The sequence below is a fragment of the Cricetulus griseus genome, chromosome 4 (genome assembly GCF_003668045.3).
Source record: "Cricetulus griseus strain 17A/GY chromosome 4, alternate assembly CriGri-PICRH-1.0, whole genome shotgun sequence".
Classification (NCBI taxonomy): Eukaryota; Metazoa; Chordata; class Mammalia; order Rodentia; family Cricetidae; genus Cricetulus; species Cricetulus griseus.
The window spans coordinates 230,881,655-230,899,416 of NC_048597.1; the positions used below are offsets into that span (position 1 = coordinate 230,881,655).

Below are 17,762 nucleotides of genomic sequence, written 5' to 3' on the forward strand. Positions count from 1 at the left end.
TATGGACTGTGGTTCTGGGCTAAATATAAAGGAGAAGGCAGTTGGAACACTAGCATTTTTCTATCTGCTTCTTATTTGAATGCATTATGACCAGGCAACTCTCACACTTATCATGAAGCACTGTGAATTCAAACTGTGAACCAAATGCACCCTTCCTTAAGTTTCTTTTTTTTTGTGGGGTGGGGATAGGGGTGGGGGACTATTCTGTCATAGTGATGATAAAAGTCACTAATATACAGGGCAAAGTTATATTTGCCCATGGAAATGGAGGGACTAAGCTGCTCCAGGTGGGCAAGATGGCTGGTGTGTCAAGGTGATGCTTGATGGGTTCCTATTATGGAGGTATGGCAGGGGACAGGGAGCATCTGGAGCAATGCTTTTATGAAGACAGCATCCAGATGTGGCACAGAACAACAGTCTACCAGTTCTTTTAGACATTAGCTCTTACTCTAGAAAGTGAGAATGGGAAGTGAAAAGACTAAAAACAAATATTGGGCAATTTTAGAAGATGCAGAGCTGCAAAGACCAAATCCATGCACTGCATGAAACTCTACAGAGAACAAACAAAATCAGCCTATGCCAAGACTTTTTAATGCTCCTGTTGACACTGCCTTCTAATTATGAAAAAGTAAAATTATTTTTTTCTGGTTGGTATTTCTGAAGCTTCAATTATTAGAATCATCTGTTTTTTGCTGCATCTTCAGATACTCCATGACTTACAAAAATATTTTAACTACATATGTTTATTTTAAATATACAGTCATTTACATGATACTATACTCACATGGGCACTTTGTGTACACTGTCAGTTATTCTTCATGACAACCCCATCAGACAAATGCCATTATCATCTACACTTCAAAGACTGGAATAATTAATTTCTGAGAAGTTGAGTAGCATGTCACAGTTACATGTCAGATTAAACATCTAAAAAGAAATATTGTAGTGACAGAAGAAAATATAAGACAAATTAGAAAAGATGGGCCCATGAAAACTTTAAACAATATTTAAATAGCAGAGGCAATTTTTTTAAAAAAAAGATGAAATTTATTACATCAAAATTAGGGATTTCTAGCTGGGCAATGGTGGTGCACTTCTTTAATCCCAATACTGGAGAGACAGAGGCAGATGGATCTCTATGAGTTCAAAGCCAGCAAACTCATATTCTACTGAGCATGTTCAGGGCAGCTAAGGCTATCTAGAGAAACCCTGTCTTGAAAACCCAAACTAAACAACAAACCAAACAAATAAAGAAGACCCCTCTCCAAAACCCAAAACCAATCAAATAAGCACCGTTCCCCCCCCAAAAATTGGGGATTTCTATTCAACATAGTGTAAGGTCAATGAAGTAATACGTTGATAGAAGTCATTTGTGATGAATAAAACATTGCAAAATAAAATTCTTTTTTCCATCATGGGATAAGAGTGGTAAATGGAGTTATCAAATTAAGTGAGGTCTCCTGGAGAAAGCAGGTAACAGCTACTGAAAATGGAACCACTGGGTGAACCAAGTTCCAAGGTCAAACATGGTAAAATAATTCCTGAGTGTTTCTCACACCACACATATTGATCATGCTGTTAAGCAAAGACAAAGCACTAGGAAGTATTTTTCTAGACTAGATACATAGGACCTTCAGGATTAGAAAAGGTAACATAAAGACTAATATACAGTACATATATTATATTAATTATATTTTGCTATATTATATACCAAGAGGCTTCTTCCCTTAGGGAGAAGAATATAATAGGGAGGGTAAATGTCCTTCCCTATTTACTTGCCATAAGTCTTTGGTTTTAACAAATGTAAATTTCTGTCTAGTGATTTTTCTAGCCAAATGATGAAGCCATACCTCAATAGATCTCAAACGCAACCTTGAATTCCAAGGTTTTCAAGAGTTCAGGCCCTGAAGAGGTGGTGCAGTGGAGGAGGTAACTGTGAACTGCTATTGACTTCAAGGTGCAAAGTACACACAGTTGGAGACTTAACTGGTTCAACAATCATTGGGAATAGGGTTTGCTTTATTTGACAATCCTAATGAGCGCAACCCCTACCTCTTGTTGAGCTTAAGCCTTTCCTTGGAACCTATTGACCCAGTCTTTGGAATATCACAATTTGTTCATACATCTTCTTTCTGACAGGAAGACAATCATGGCCAACATTAAAGAATTGACATATAGCTAAGCTACCTGCAAGGTCCAGCTGATCTACCAGACAATGAATCCTCAGACAGTATCTGTTTTGGAGAGTCACTCTGTCTTTTGACTCTCTCCTGGATCTTTGTTGGCATTCAGGGGTCTGAATTATAAGCCAGCAGAGAGCTCATTTTCTCCTGTGGATAGAGACATGGTATTGGCCCTCTGTGTTCGGTCCACATAAAGGAAGGGCAGCCATTTTGCCAGGGGTATAATTGCAAGCCTCTGAAACAGCTGCCTGAGGTACTTCCGGAACCTCTCACCCACAAAGACATAAATGACTGGGTTGACACAGCAGTGGGTGTAGGCAATGGCCTCAGTCACCATCAAGGCCAGGTCCAACTGTCGGCTTCTGTCACACCTGCCTGAGAATAGGAAATCTTCAAAAGCAGAAACAAATGCAGCCAGATAGTAGGGGGTCCAGAGGAGGAAGAAGAGAAGGGTGACAACAAAAATCAGACGCATAGCTTTGGCCTTCTTCTTATTGGGTCTTCTGTGTAGAACACTGATGATCCTTGTATAGCAGATGATCATGGCCAAGAGAGGTAAAATTAGTCCAAGGAGGTTCATTGTTAGAGCCTGAAACCTCAAAAAATGTTTCAGACTCTCTTTGGGTAAAGCTGCTCTGCAGTTATGGTAAGTGAACTCCAACTGGGCCTTGAAAAAATACAGACAAGGAATGGAAGCCAGGCTGGCCAGGACCCAGGTTATGATGCTGGTGATGATGCCAAAAGTGACAGTCCGGGCTCGCAGGGCAAACACAGCATGGACAACGGCTAGGTACCTATCAATTGTAAGCAGGGTGATGAAAAACATGCCACTGTACAAGCCCAGGTAATAAAACCCAGAAATGAACTTACACATACCATCACCAAAAGCCCAGTCTCCTTTTATTATATAGTCAATCCAGAAAGGTAATGTGAAGAGGAAGACCAGATCAGAGATGGCCAAGTTGAATAGGTAGATGCTGGTCATGCTTCGAAGCCTCTTGTGCTGCAGGAGCACCAGAACCACCAGGACATTGCCTGTCACTCCAATGATGAACACCAGGGAGTACAGGGGGGTCAGCACTGTGACTCCAAATGGCCGCACATCCATGCTCAAACACAACATTCCAGGAAAGAAATCATTCTTGGTGACTGTGCTGTAGTAGGACTCTGTGATGCCTGAAATCTCCATTGTAAACTCTTCTACAGGTCAGGGGAAATGGCCTCTGTATTTACTTTGCTATCAAATGCATAGGGCTCTGGGAAACAAAGACAAGAAAATGGTTACATTTCTTCAACCAACTGAACTAATTAGTAGTACCTAGAATCTATCTAAACTTGAAGTTGAAATGGTGGAAAGGGATGCCCATGTCCTTTCTGCCCACATTAACCCAGTAATCTAGGAGAGTCACCTAACAAACAAGTGTGTAAATAATTTACTCAATGATTTCATCTGTGGGTATATATAAGGATAACACAAACAGGGACATTATCATACTGTGCAAACTAAGGATTCCTAAGTCTAAGTTCAAGGGCTTAGACATCTGACTTAGTTTTCAAAACCTCCTGAGGTTCCACATTATTCTCATTTTATAGGTGATGACTCAGGGGTGCACTGAACCCCAGGACACAGAATGGTGATAATGAGAGCTGGATTGAAACACAGGACGCTCAAACCCAGCTCTGCAACTGTTGGACTTTCCTAGTTCAAATCAAAGTTCTGGCTCTGCTCCTGGAGTCTCTACAAAGGCTCTAGGACGAGACATAGTCTTGGCAAAGAGTAAACCTGAACAAATTCATGGATTTCATTCTATAAAGGTTCTGAATGAGAAGGGTGATGGCTGGCCTTGTCAGCACTTGAAAAGGTTTTCCTTCCTTCCTTCCTTCCTTCCTTCCTTCCTTCCTTCCTTCCTTCCTTCCTTCCTTCCTTCTTTCCTTCCTTCCTTCCTTTCTTCCCTCCTCCCTTCCCCCTTTCTTTATCACCTCCTACCTTCCTTCCATTATTGTTGCCTTAAAAACTGAGTCTATAACTGTCATTTGGCAGACAGGGCCATGAGTGTTGCATAATGAAGAAATCCTCCCTCTCTGACTCTATTATAGCAGAGACAAAGAATTCTTAGTACAACAACCTATCATATTATAGGCTGAGACTAAAGGTATCAGGCTGATTGTTTGGCTTAAGTTGATCCATATCACATGGCTTTTATGTGGTATAGGTAACTTTACAGTTAACTCAGTAGACCTCTGTGAGCACCATGAGAAGGCTAGAAGGAGGCCATGACATGGAGACAGAAATGAAAAATGGGCTCAGGGAGGAGGAGATGCCTGGATCCAAAAGGTGATGCCTCATAGGAGCTACATGGAAGACAGGATTCTGATGAAATGAGTTCAGAGTTGTTGTTGTTATTATTATTGTTATTATTATTATTATTATTATTATTATTATTATTATTATTATTATTTATCCAGGATTTCCTCGAGATAAACAAAAGACCCAATAGATTGCTTGTCACTGTAGAACTTCTTCCACACCATGCATGATTGTACACCTTTTGAATTCTTTCCAGTCAGCTTTTTAAGCTACTCTCCAAAAAGGGAGAGTAAGGGCTTTGTTATAACATGTTAGTGGTGTGTCCTTGGATGTATTAACCTGTTTCTTTGAGCCTAAGTTCCTAATCTGGAGTGGGGGAGAGTAATGAATATATACCTTGCAAAGATGCTATGCAGCCCATGTTAAAAAAAATGTACCTTCATCCCTAGACAGTAAATACAAGGGACCTGGCTGTCATGCAGTGGTCCTGCTCTAGAGCCTGTCATTTCCAGACATCCTGACCACAATGTCTGCATTCCTTCTCTTCCTACTAAGGTTTCTTCAGGGGTAACATAGATTGTTTTTGGTTTCTCGATTGTCAATGACAGTTCTTCCATATGAAACATGCTATAAAAACTCCAGAAAACTGGTCTCACAGAATGAGAAATTCAAGTTGTGTTTACAGAGCCTGAGGAGAGTTTGGGAGAAGGGTGGAGAGAGGACAGGTATCAGGACAGCAGCAGGGCTATTCTCATGCTCTATAGCACAGTAAGATGACTATGGCCAATAACACATACTTTAATATTTCAAATTAGCTAAAGAGGAGTGTTGAGGTATCCAGGTATCCAGAGACATCCATGACTCTGGCTGACCATTGCACACTTTGCACATGTATTGAAATGTCTCCTGTATCCTTGAAATATGCAGGAGTGGGAAACGTGATATAAAACCTAAACAGATGGAAAATAAGCAAACACTTCAGTATGTTGTCACTAACCAGAGTTTCAGTATTTGACCCAAACATCTATCAGTAAAGCATGCTTCACCCTCTCCATTAGTCCTGTGATCATCCTGGACTTCTACTTCTCTCCCTTCTGGGGTCCTTAGTGAATGCTTCCTGATTACAAAATCCACACCTGAACGGTGGTCTTTGGACATTAAGGCACATGGCAGGAAGGGGGAAACTTCTGCTGAAGTGACAAGGGATGGCCTTCATTTCCTGTCAGCTCTGTCTCTGTGATTCTTCCTTCTTGTCTTCACTGTCAGTGCTCCCTGGAGAAAGTGGCAGTCAGGGATGATTGAGGCAGAGCTTTTTCCTTTCAGCTGCTCTTGATGGTGCTGAAGAGGAAAGACACTCAGCTTGGCAATCAGGACTTCTAGCTAGGATGGCAGCTTTACAACAGAGTCAGTGAAAGTTGGGGAGCAATATCATCTGGGGTTAGGTGGTCTTTGGGAGCCCATATCCTTGGCATCCTAGCCAAGGTGAAGGCAGGTTGAGTTCAACACTGTCAGGTGCCATGTTCAGCAGCTATCTGCCTGCTGAGGTGCCCCAGCTCTGTCTGTTCTCCCTAAATTGTCAGGTGGCAACAGTTCCAGGGTACACTGCTGCTAAGAAGACCTGACCCTGGCCATGGGTGGAGGAGAAACAGAAGGCCCATGTTGTCATTGACTCTCCCAGGCCTGTGAATAGCTGCTTGCAGAAGTCTGCCCCAGGGCCCTTTCACAGTGCTCATGCATAGCCCTCGAACCTGGAATCTTCTAATAGTAGTGTCCTGTAGCTTGTTCATTTGTGAAGTGTCTGGGCAGACATTATAAGAAGTACCCAGGCCCAGGGTGATGCCAGATGCTTGTTGTGGTTCATAAGAGTCAGTTGTGTGTATGTGTTCAATCTTGGCATACCATGTGGACAACTTAGCCAATTAACATCACCAACCATGGCTCTCCATTTCAGGCAGGGGTCAGCTTTTTTTATTTCCTAGCAACTCACTACCCAGATCTTCTTGACTAAATAACCTATAGCTGTCATGCATTCTCATGTGGGAACTAGTAAAGGGGTAGTAAATGTTGTCTAAGTAAACTTCCATCTTTTTTTGAAAAATGTAGCACTCCCTCCAAAGACTTCTACGGCATGCCTATATTTGGGTATCACAAATATATATTCTTTCTATGAGCCTTTGCCCTCGAGTCTCATGCCCATTTTCCCAGAATATCCAGTCAGGGTCAGAAGGACTTTGGCCCTTGTCTTTTAGCTTGGGTATTGCTATTTCTTTCTTTCCCCAACCCACATGAAGTAACATTCATATCATTTCAAGAGGGTAGACCAGGTCCCAATCTACATGTATATATTTACATGTACAGCCTAGTTTCACTGTGACATTTGTATATAGTAAAGATGTACGTATTAGATGAGAGAGGAACATGTAAAGAGCAATGTTTGGTAGTTAATTGTAGAACTCACTATGTGCTTTGCCGTAAGTTACTCTGAGGGACTAGAGGCTCGACTGATCCTTGGCAGGCAAATAGGTAAGGAAAGGACTCATGACAGATAATAAATATGGCAAATTTCTGGCTTCTTCCTCACCTTTCTGATCTGGGACAAAGGCCAGCAGAGACTTCCTTCTGGCTGACTGGTCCAGACTGGTCAGATATGATAAAGCCATTCATGAACATGTGTACCTGAAGCTGACAGCCTATTAGCTCCCCTTTTTTGTTTAAGTTGACCAATCAAACATGGGTGAACATCCCAAGCCACCCAAAACACTTTTAAATCTCATCCCTCCAGTGGCAAAACAGATTACTTTGTCTCTAGATCTTCTTTCTACTTTTTGAGGGGTCCTCCTTTCTGCATTGGTTTGTGTGGGGTGCCTCAACTTAACTCTTTGTGGATACTGAATCAGCCCATTTAGGATTTTGTTACATGGTGACCTCTGGCTAGTATAAGAGCTCTGAAGGTACATTCTTACATCTTACCATCACTTCTTCTGCATTCTAATACCAGAGACACTCACTAAGCCAATCCGCACTCAAGGAAAAGCTACTGAGTTACCATGTAAAAGAGTATACAAGAAGGAGAGTATATAAGGCCATTGTTTAACTTCTACCCTAATCTTCAATGCACACACTTCTGTATTAAGTAAGCAAACAAGCAAACAAGCATCTCCAGGTAGTTTCCTCACTTTTTGTTACAGTAGTTACTTGACAGAGTTGTCTTTATATTTGTTTACTTCCTTTCACTCTGTTCTTTCTGGAACTTAGTTTCTGCTGCTGGTTCCTGTTTAGAATCTTATCTTGAAGGCTTGTGTGCTCCAGGCACAGTCTTTGAGCCTGCATTCTCTTACTTCCTTCATTTCTAACTATATGCTATTTTCTCAGTAAGGCCGTCTTTTTGGTTTGTTTTTTTTTTTTTTTTCCTCTGTATTGTTTGGGAGCCTGTCCTGGAACTCGATTGGTAGATTAGGCTGGCCTAGAGCTCACAGAGATCCACCAGCCTCTGCGTCCTGAGTGCTGGGATTAAAGGCATGCTCCAGCAATGCAGGGCTAGAATTTGGATAGGGGAAAGGCCATCTTTAACCATCTTATTTAAAGTAGAATTTGTAGTTCTTTCATTGTTTTACTTATCACTACCTAACATATAAAAATTATAATTTAGCAACTTGTTGAATGTTCTCCTGTAACATGAGCTGGGAGAAATTGGAATGGTCTCTCTTCTGTTCATAGCTATAATTCACAGGATATTGTTCAATAAGCACATTTAAATGATTAGAAGTTCCAAGTTGGAGGTTTGCTACAAGGAGTTTGGTTAATAGAACAGCTGTGTAGCTCCATCTGAGACTCAGATGTCTCTTATACAGTATGCCTTGCCCTGTTGAGACCAGCTTCACTTGGGGCAACCACATGGCTGCTAGTGTCATTCATACCCAGGTGTGATGATACCCAACAGAGAAAGGAGTTCTCTTATCAGTTGGTAGACATAAGGAATCATGGACAGACACTGTGAGAAAGCAGTCACTTTGAAGGGAATTTCCTAGGTGTATGTAAGTAAGACAGAAGTATGTGTATGTACACTCATAAGAATAATCCATTAGAGCAGCAGTTCTCTACGTGTGGGTCATGACTCCTTTGGGGGTTGAACAACCCTTTCATGGGATTTGTATTTCAGATATTCTTAATATCAAATATTTACATCACAAAAGTAGCAAAATTGCAGTTATGAAGTAGCAACAAAAATAATTTTATGGTTGTGGGTCACTACAACATGAGGAATTGTATTTTAAAGGGCTGCAGCATTAGGAAGTTTGAGCACCATTGCATTACAGCATTTTTAAAAAATAGCAAGACAGAAAACAAAAGTTAGACTGTGGCCTTGAATGGATGAAGTAGGTTGGGGTCCTGCACAAAATGAAAACAGGGCTAGGGAGAATAAAAGGGCTAGGGAGAAGCCAGAAATTTGCCATGTTTGTTATCTATATATGACCCCTTTCCTTAGCTGTTTGCCTGCCAATGATTTTTCTAGCCTCTAGTCCCCCAGAGTAACTGAGAGCAGGGTGTAGCCTGAGCTTCACAATTACCTACCTAACAAAGAAAACAGATGAATAGACTTTCTCATCTAGTAGACACCCCTCCACTGTATACATATGCCAAGCTGCATCTGCCTTGGCCATGTCCACTGCAAGGCAGTGGGAAGTATGGGACAGATACCTCCTTTCAAGCCTTCAGCCACAGCAAGATGTACAAAGCAGACACAGGGGGGCAGGATTTGAGAGTTTATGAATACAGGAAGAGCACAGTTCTGGCTCCTAAGTTCTTTCCTTTCCTGGTCCTACATGCTTTGTGTGATGGCTCTTACTGGCAAAGGCCACTGAACAGGACCACAAAGGGCTGCTTACCAGGACAGCAGCACATTGTGGTCTGAGCCTAGTTAGGGGGTAGGCAGGAAAGAAGAGACTGATAAAATGATAAAAATATTTTGTACTCCAAGCTCAAACCTCAGACAGTCTAGTGCACATACCTGAAAGCTAGCTGTGGTACAGCTGGATCCTGTTGTGTCTGATGTCTACTCCCCTTTATGCCAAGCTTGTCATGTCTCTGAAGTGCATGTGTCCTCCATGGAGTCCTGGGTAGTGTGAATCAGCCAAAGCCAGGAACTAGTGTTACTCCAGGTGACGTGGTGGTGCAACAGTGTCATTAGGATCTAGCTGGACATATGGCTTCTGGGTCCAGCCCCTCTCAGGGGGAGGAGCTACCTTAATAAACTCATTGCGTGTGTCTTATTTATGCTAGACTTTGAGAATCCTTGTCAGACCTTTGCGAGTCAGTGATGGCAAGACCTGAGGGCCAATCAGAAACACAGACACTGTCCCACAGGCTACTGAATGGAAGTCTGCACTTTCACCTGATCCCCTGGGGACCTGTTTATACATTGCTGCGTGAATGTATTATGGTCCAGTCAGATATAAGTCTGCATAGAGTTCAAGAGACACCTGGGAGAGAGATGGTTGGAGTAAAATCACACATTGTGAAGATGCGCTCGGTCAGGGTCTAGTAAGACAAGTTTGGGTTAGCCCGATGATCTGGGAGTAGGAGATGGCCACAGAATCTGAATAGGGAGTCAGTTACAGTGACATATGTTATTATTGGCTGTGACCTAAGGACAGACCCACTATGTTGTATAGATAGATACCTACTTCTAAGTCCTATTTTGATTCTGAGACTTACTGAGGGCCACTGGAGTCTGTTCTGACTTCTGAGTGGTGTGTGTGTGTGTGTGTACACGTATGAGAGTGCACATGCATGCAGGAAATGTCATGTCTTCCTTTTGCTGGTAAAAGTGGAAATGAAGTTTCCTGCCACAGGGGCTGTTTGGTTATATTTATGACGCAGTGGGTATATACTTTGATCCAACAATTACATTTCTAGGAATTTATCTTACAGATTATAAGTTATGAGGAAAGGATGGTTGCTGGGGGTGTGTAAGTGTTGGCTAGTTTTACATGAAACACTAGACAACCTTGCATCCATACTTAAAATAAGATAGAAGGCCAGAAAAGTGAACAAATGCAGTGTGATTCTTCAGTGAGTTCCTGAGCAGTTTCCCACTTTGAGATTTCTCTGGTATCTCTGGAAGAAAACTCAATGAACTGCTAGTACTCATGGTCTCTAATGAATGGAATTGAGTATCTATCTACAGTCCTCAAAATGTGTTCAAAGGATCCTTGGGGGTTCTCAAAATCAATGCAAGGGGTCCCAATTATCTTACTATTCCAATTATATGCCTGTATAAAGTTGGTTTTACTTCATGAACTTTGGTCAAATCAACATCATACCTGATCTTTTGGAGAAGAGCAGCAAGAAGTCAATTGACTTGTACTGTGCCAGGCAGTATGCAGTTTGCAAAAATGGAGAACAATGGCATTATGCTCACAGAAGTCTTTCATTTTGGAAAATATTACTGCCACTTTTCAAATTTTCTTTTTAAAATTTTTATTTTTGGGCTGGAGAGATGGCTCAGAGGTTAAGAGCACTGACTGCTCTTCCAGAGGTCCTGAGTTCAATTCCCAGCAACCACATGGTGGTTCACAACCATCCGTTATGAGATCTGGTGCCCTCTTCTGGTGTGCAGATAGACATGGAAGCAGATGTTGTATACACAATAAATAAATAAATCTTAAAAATTATTTTATTTAAATAACATTTTCCCATTTATTTTATACACTGAGCACAGTTTCCCCTCTCCCCTTCTCCTTTCAGTACTCCCTCCACTTCTGATTTGAAGACCACCTATCTATCTAAATATATCTGTTTAATCAACATACCTAGTATGACTACAACCTTAATTATTATAGATGACTATTGACCTGCATTTCTTAATTAACCTAAATAGTTTGTAATAATAACTTTCAAGGACTAGAACTTCACATTACATTGTTAAATAAGGTGTATAGGAACAATACCTTAAGCAAGAGTAGAAACATATATGCAATATGTTATAGCAAAAATAACCTTAGTTTGTTTCAATATATAAAAATTCATACCAATGTAAAAATATTGAGACAGAGAGTTGCTTTTTAGCTCATAAGTAGATTCAATAATCTACCCTTTTATCCTATCATTCCTATGTCTCCCCTTTTTGTTTTCAGAAAGAGATCCTTGAATCCAATCTCCCTTGTTTAGTTTCCTCTCATACCATGACCAGTAACAATTTGAAACCAACCGCCCTTAACAATGACAAACATTCATAACCCACCAAATGACCAAAAACCACCCACCCCATCTCTTGTAAATGTGGGTATCATGTTCTTAAAATAACTTCCTGTTGTCTGGGGGAAGTGGCATCTTCGGGGGACCCTGAGAAAATTGAGATAATGGTCAAGTCCTGGGAAAGCTAGTTGTATCATTTGTTATCCAGTCTCTGTGTAATGAGAAGGGTATGAAGTCCTGACTGAAGTAGTCTGCAAAGCTGGACCGTCTCAGCTAGCTGCTTTGAAGTTGTTCTTGATGCATTTTTTTTTTTTTTTTTTTTTTTTTTTTTTTTTTTTTTTTTTTTTTTTTTTTAGGAAACAGCAATGGAAGCATTCTATGAGGTTGTATCACCTGGACTACTTGTCTTTATTGGTGGCTGGCCTTTTTTTCTGAAAACATACAAACTTTTAAAAGCAACATGCCTATCTGTGTTAATACAAGTATGGAATGTGCAGTGTACACAAATCAGGTAAAGATGTCTCTGCTCTATGTTTGATCAGGTAAAAGGCATCTGTCAACTATATAAGTCCATTTGGACTGCATAATAAAACTGCAAAATAATCCCCATCCATGCCATATGAAAGGATGGCATGCAATAATAAGCCATGAGGACTCTGTAGCCAACAAGATTCATTATGTCTCATCCAGTCTCAGAGCTGTTCGCATGTTGAGGGATTAGTTTATATGCCATCTGTCTTGTAGTTTTTCTTGGTTTCTTCCTTAATGTCTGTAGACAAGATTTTCATGAGGTCTCCTCCAGTCAATCTTGTCTTTATTAATTTCTAAGGAATCCATAGCTTTTCATTTCTTGTGGAAACAAGGGCATAACCTCTCCTCAAACACAACAGATTTCCTGACTTCCCTTCTGAAGTTGACATTCTTAAAATGTATAGACTGGTTTAATTTAGCAGTTTTTTTCTATAATCCAGTGTCTCTCGGTGGCATTTGCCCTTTACTTATCAGCATACAAAAAATCAGTCAATAAAGCATCACACAGGATCTAGATGTCCTGTTTTTCCCATCCTTACGTGGCTTATTCTTTTTATATTATATCACTCCTTCTTTAAAAACTTCACTTTATTGCTTTTAAGCTATTTATTTTTTTTCTAGGACTGCCTATGCCCGTTTTCTTTTATTTCTTCGGCACCTAAGCACATTTTCAAACATGTTGCACTTGTTTTCTAGGTCTGGACCTAACTTTTTGCATATCTGCAGCCTTCTCTAACTACATGAGCCAAACTTAAAACTGCTAGGAAGCAGCTAGGTTACCCACCACACAGCTCCACTTAGCATATAGCACTGGCAGCTGGCTCTTCCCCTTTTGGATCCAGCAGCAACTGTGCCTCTATACACTGAGAGTCCAAGAGACCATGGTTGCTAAGGAGCTCCGTCTCTACATTCAGAACTCCCCCCACCCCCCGCCAGTCTCAGGTCCTATGTGGATTTACATGCCCCAGTATTGGGCACCATTTGTAGTTTGGCTTGCCTTTGTTCTCCCAACTCACAAATAATGACACAGAGACATATTATTAATTACGAAAGTTTGGCCTTAGCTTAGGCTTTTTCTCAACTAGCTCTTATAACTTAATTAACCCATATTTTTAAAACTATGTTTTGTCACATGACTCAGTTACCTCTCCTCTGTATTATATGTCTGACTCCTTTAGTGTCTCACTGGTGTCTCTTGTGCACCTAGATTAATCCCAAATTCCTCTCTCTGCTCCGGAGTCCCACCTATTGTATCCTGCCTAGCTATTGCCACTCAGCTCTTTATTAAAGAAATTGTAGTGACACATATTCACAAAGTGCAAAAAAATTCTGCAACAAGACCTCTCTTTCATGACCCTCACTTTATTATTCTTATCCCCATAATAATCTCCTTCTTGCATCCAGGGGCTTTCAGGTACCTGTCTTTTGTGTGCTCTCTACAGGGTCCCAGAGTCTTTCCAAAGGTTTTGGTTGGAGTAGTGTTTCTCAAATTAGGTAGTTCTGAAATTGATGAGACATTCTTGCTCTTAACCACTTAGCCATCTCTCCAGCCCCATAGTTCTATGTATTTTTATTTTCTTTGAGGCTTTCCTTTTTTGTTGTTAGGTTTGTTTATTTGTTTGTTTGTTTTGAGACAGGGTTTCTCTGTGTATTCCTAACTGTCCTGGAACTCACTCTGTAGATCAGGCTGGCCTAGAATTCAGAGATCCACCTGCCTCTGCCTCTTGAGTGTTGTGATTAAAGGCATGCACCATGATTTTATTTTTGACACATATATTATTTAGAAAAACATTTCTGAAGTTTCCAGAAATTTTTCCATTTTTCTTTTATTGAAAATAAAAATAAATTGTTTTCATGCAACATATTCTGATATGGTTTCTCTTCCACCAAATCCTCTGAGCTCTCCCCATCCTCCTCCTATCCAAATTCACTCCTTTTCTGTCTTTAGTTAGAAAACAAACAGGCACCTGAAAAAATAGTAAAATGGGATAAAACAAACAAATTGGAATAGGACAAAACAAACAGAAGAAAAAGAGACAAAGAAAAAGCACAACACATGGATGCAGAGACACACCCATTTGCAGAACATTTACTATCTTTCTATTATTAAATGTTACTTGATTCCATTTGTTTTAAGAATACACTCTTAGATGTGATTTATTTTGGTGACTACCAAGGCTACTAAACAAACTTACTGACTGTGAAGTCATGTGACTTTAGTTATATATGGGGACACTTTCCCGCTTAACATATCCAGAGAAGAATTTTCATGACTAAACTCTGAACAACAGGGAAGTGACATGCACTGAACTTCCTGAAACCACCCCACCCCCGTCATTTGTGTCATTGATGGCCAACTGTTTTCTTACTTGCAGCCCAGTTTCCAGGTCTCTTTCTGCTTCTAGTTCCCCAGCTTCTCAAGTGTCACTGGCATCTGTCTTGTCTTCCTCCTCCAGACTTACATCACACCCATACACTAATCCCAGTTCTCTATTTTTTTTCTTCTATATAGATTTTTTTCTGATTTTAAAATTTGCATTTTCATCTACCATTTCAAAAAGATTTTATTTGTGACATTCTATTTGTCAACCCCCCCTTTTATCTGTGGTACAGATGTTGTGAGGAATAAGTCATAGGAAGTATTTTGTCTAGTATCTCTAGAGTTCTTGAACAACATAGCATAATCTTGATATTATGGTGACCTCTGAAATTTGTTTTTGGTGTTTTATATCTCTCAAAGAGGAGGGAACAACTGTAATTGATTTGTTTTGCTTGATGTTATTATTACAGAATCTATTCATCTGCTCATATCCTTATGATTCCACATTGCTTCAATCCTCATCTGCAAGTAGGAAAGCCATAGAGTTTGAAGAATAAATGTGATATTGTATGATTAAGAAATTGGCATATGACAGTTCAACAGACAGTATTTCTTCTTTTATGTTTGTTTTTATTATTACTGTTTTATGATAGGGTCTGGCTATGTAGCTCAAGCAAGAATCCAATTCACAACCCTGTCTTTGCCTGTTGAATTCTAGGATTACAGGTGTGTGCCACCACGCCTACACTGAGGACAGTTATTCTTATTTATGCTTGATTGCTTTGTTGTTGTGATGTTCTGTTACCAATGATGCTGATATTAGAATCTTTCTTCTTTCTCTTTCTAGCTTTTCCTTTGCTGGCCAGATAGCTATATGCCAAATGAGAGCATGTATACATGGTGCCTAGGCATGTAGGTGGCTACATTTCTAGCTTGTCTAACCTTGATGTGTGATTGTTTCACTGAATGAGCCAATGAAAGGGACAAAGTGAATGAGAAATTTCTGGAGTTTCTCTGTGTCCCAGAAGTCTCCCCCAAATAACCACACAGAGGCTTATTGTTAATTATAAATGCTTGGCCGATAGCTTAGTCTTGTTACTAACTAGTTCTTACAGCTTAAATTAACCCATATTTCTTATCTATGCTCTACCAAGTGGCAGTACCTTTTTTGAGCACAGCATGTTCATCTTGCTTCTTTCTGTGTCTGCTCAAAAATTCCCGAGACTACATGCTTTCTCTTCCCCATCATTTTCTCTGCCCTGAAAATCCTGCCTAGGTATCAACCAATGAGCTTTTTATTAGCAATGAGAGAAACACATTTTCACAGTGTACAGAAGGATTATTCCACAACATAGAGTGGCCTATAAAACCCTTCCGTGAACATTATTTTTAAGTATATATTTTGTTAGTTCTTTGAGATTTTTACACATCATTAACATTCTTTTATACTTTCCTTTTCTCTTGGGTAGCTATGTGAAATGTGGTCTTGCATACTGACTTTTATGACACCAGAACTGCAGCATGAAAGGTGCTTTGATCTCTGAATTAATGCTTAGAGGAGACTGCTGATCAATTAGAAACCCTCATTAGTGCTACATGAGCAATAAATATACTCATCTATTTCAGCCATTTTACATTTTGGAATTTATTTGCTATAGTACCTAGAATTTTCTTAACTAATACAGAAATTAGTACCTTGGAGAGGGAGGCTGCCATATAAAACTTAAACAAGCAGCATTTGCTAAATGTTAAGGAATCCTATCTTCAGGACCAGAAGCAGTGGTTATCTAGAGTCTGAGGTGGAAAAAGGATACTCTATGAAGAAACACAAGTAATCTAGTGTGATAGACAGATTCTTTGTTTATAGTAGAAATCATTACAGTTATAAACAGCTGTGTGCTGGCTAGTTTTTATGTCAACTTGATACAAGTTAGAGTTATATGGGGAAAGGGAGCCACAATTGAAGAAATGCCCCCATCAGATTGGCCCATAGGCAAGCCTGTGAAATATTTTATTGATTGATAATTAATGTGGATGGGCCCAATCCCACAGGGGACAGAGCTACCACTAGGTGGGCTGCCAGTGGCCATACCAGAGGAGCAGCAGGTGGCAGTTGAAGTTCAGGAGGTTGGCCTACCAAGAAACAAAGCTCTGATGGGTTAATCTTGACTAGTTAAGGCCCCAAGGGCTTTGGCTCCAGAATGTCTCTTGCTACTGCTGTGCCTTTACATGTGTACCAATGCCACAAAATATACAACAAAACCCACTCTGAGAGTTTTATTAGTAAAGAGTGGGAAAGGGGGAGGGAGTGTACACAGGCCTATCTGGAAGAAGCATGAAGAGAGAGAGAGACAGAGACAGAGAGAGAAAGAGAGAGATGGGGGAGGATCGGGCATGTCTACTTTTGCATGCATATGGGGGCTTACGTAGCCATACCACATATGTGCATAGGTTACATAGGGCCCTGGAATGATTAAGCATTTTACCTGAATGCTGATGACACATGTGCAGCAGACCCTGGAAATGCTAACACCTGGGGTAACTTAAGCATTTTTGTCTGAATGCTGATGGCCATGTGTGTAGCAGTGGGACCCTGGGTGTTGGAAATGATAACAGTTAATTTAGTGGGAAAAATTAATACATGGAAAGGTAGGATATAATGTTGCCTTCACCACTGGGAAAGCAAGAGCTGCAGAGGATAGCAAATAAGAACAAGGAAGTGTTACACAGCTAGTTTCTCTTGAGGAACTGTGTAGTCTGTGACTTAGGTTAATGATTAAGAAAAACAACTGAGTCCCAGAAGCCCAGCTACTCAAGTTCTGTTAACCTTAATGTTGGGAGGTGTGTTCCCAGGTTTCAATGTGCATCATAGCTAAAACAAAGCTTTCAACAATGACTTAAGGTTAGGTTAAGATGTTTTTGTTAATGGCATTAAGGTAGAAAATCTTGGAGAACAATTTAAAATTATTCGTTTAATAGCTGAGTGAGGGACTTGCTGAGGTCAGGGAGCAGGAACAATGTTAGTCTGGCTACCGTGGGCTGATGTACCTTTCTTGCTAGGATGAGTTGGTGATCAAGGGTTATTAATTCCTTGTACCCATTTCTATCATCGGCTTCCTGATATAAAAAAAGAACTGTTGAGTGGATATGTACCCTGAGGATTTAAAATAGAGCTGACTGATTGTTCTTCATATATGCAAGTTTAGATTTGTGATTCCTTTAA

The 17,762-nt window shown here is 40.3% G+C and overlaps 1 protein-coding gene across 1 annotated transcript; it reads right to left on the bottom strand.

Annotated features, from left to right (window-relative positions):
* Positions 1 to 2,301: 2,301 nt before the first annotated feature.
* LOC100761868 (C-C chemokine receptor 1-like protein 1) lies at positions 2,302 to 3,372 on the bottom strand. The gene has a single exon (XM_027415556.2). It carries the CDS (start codon positions 3,370 to 3,372, stop codon positions 2,302 to 2,304), a length of 1,071 nt encoding a protein of 356 aa, XP_027271357.1.
* Positions 3,373 to 17,762: the final 14,390 nt, after the last annotated feature.

Coding starts and splice junctions, on each gene's coding strand:
- LOC100761868 (XM_027415556.2), bottom strand. CDS start 3,372: ATGGAGATTTCAGGCATCACAGAGTCCTACTACAGCACAGTCACCAAG.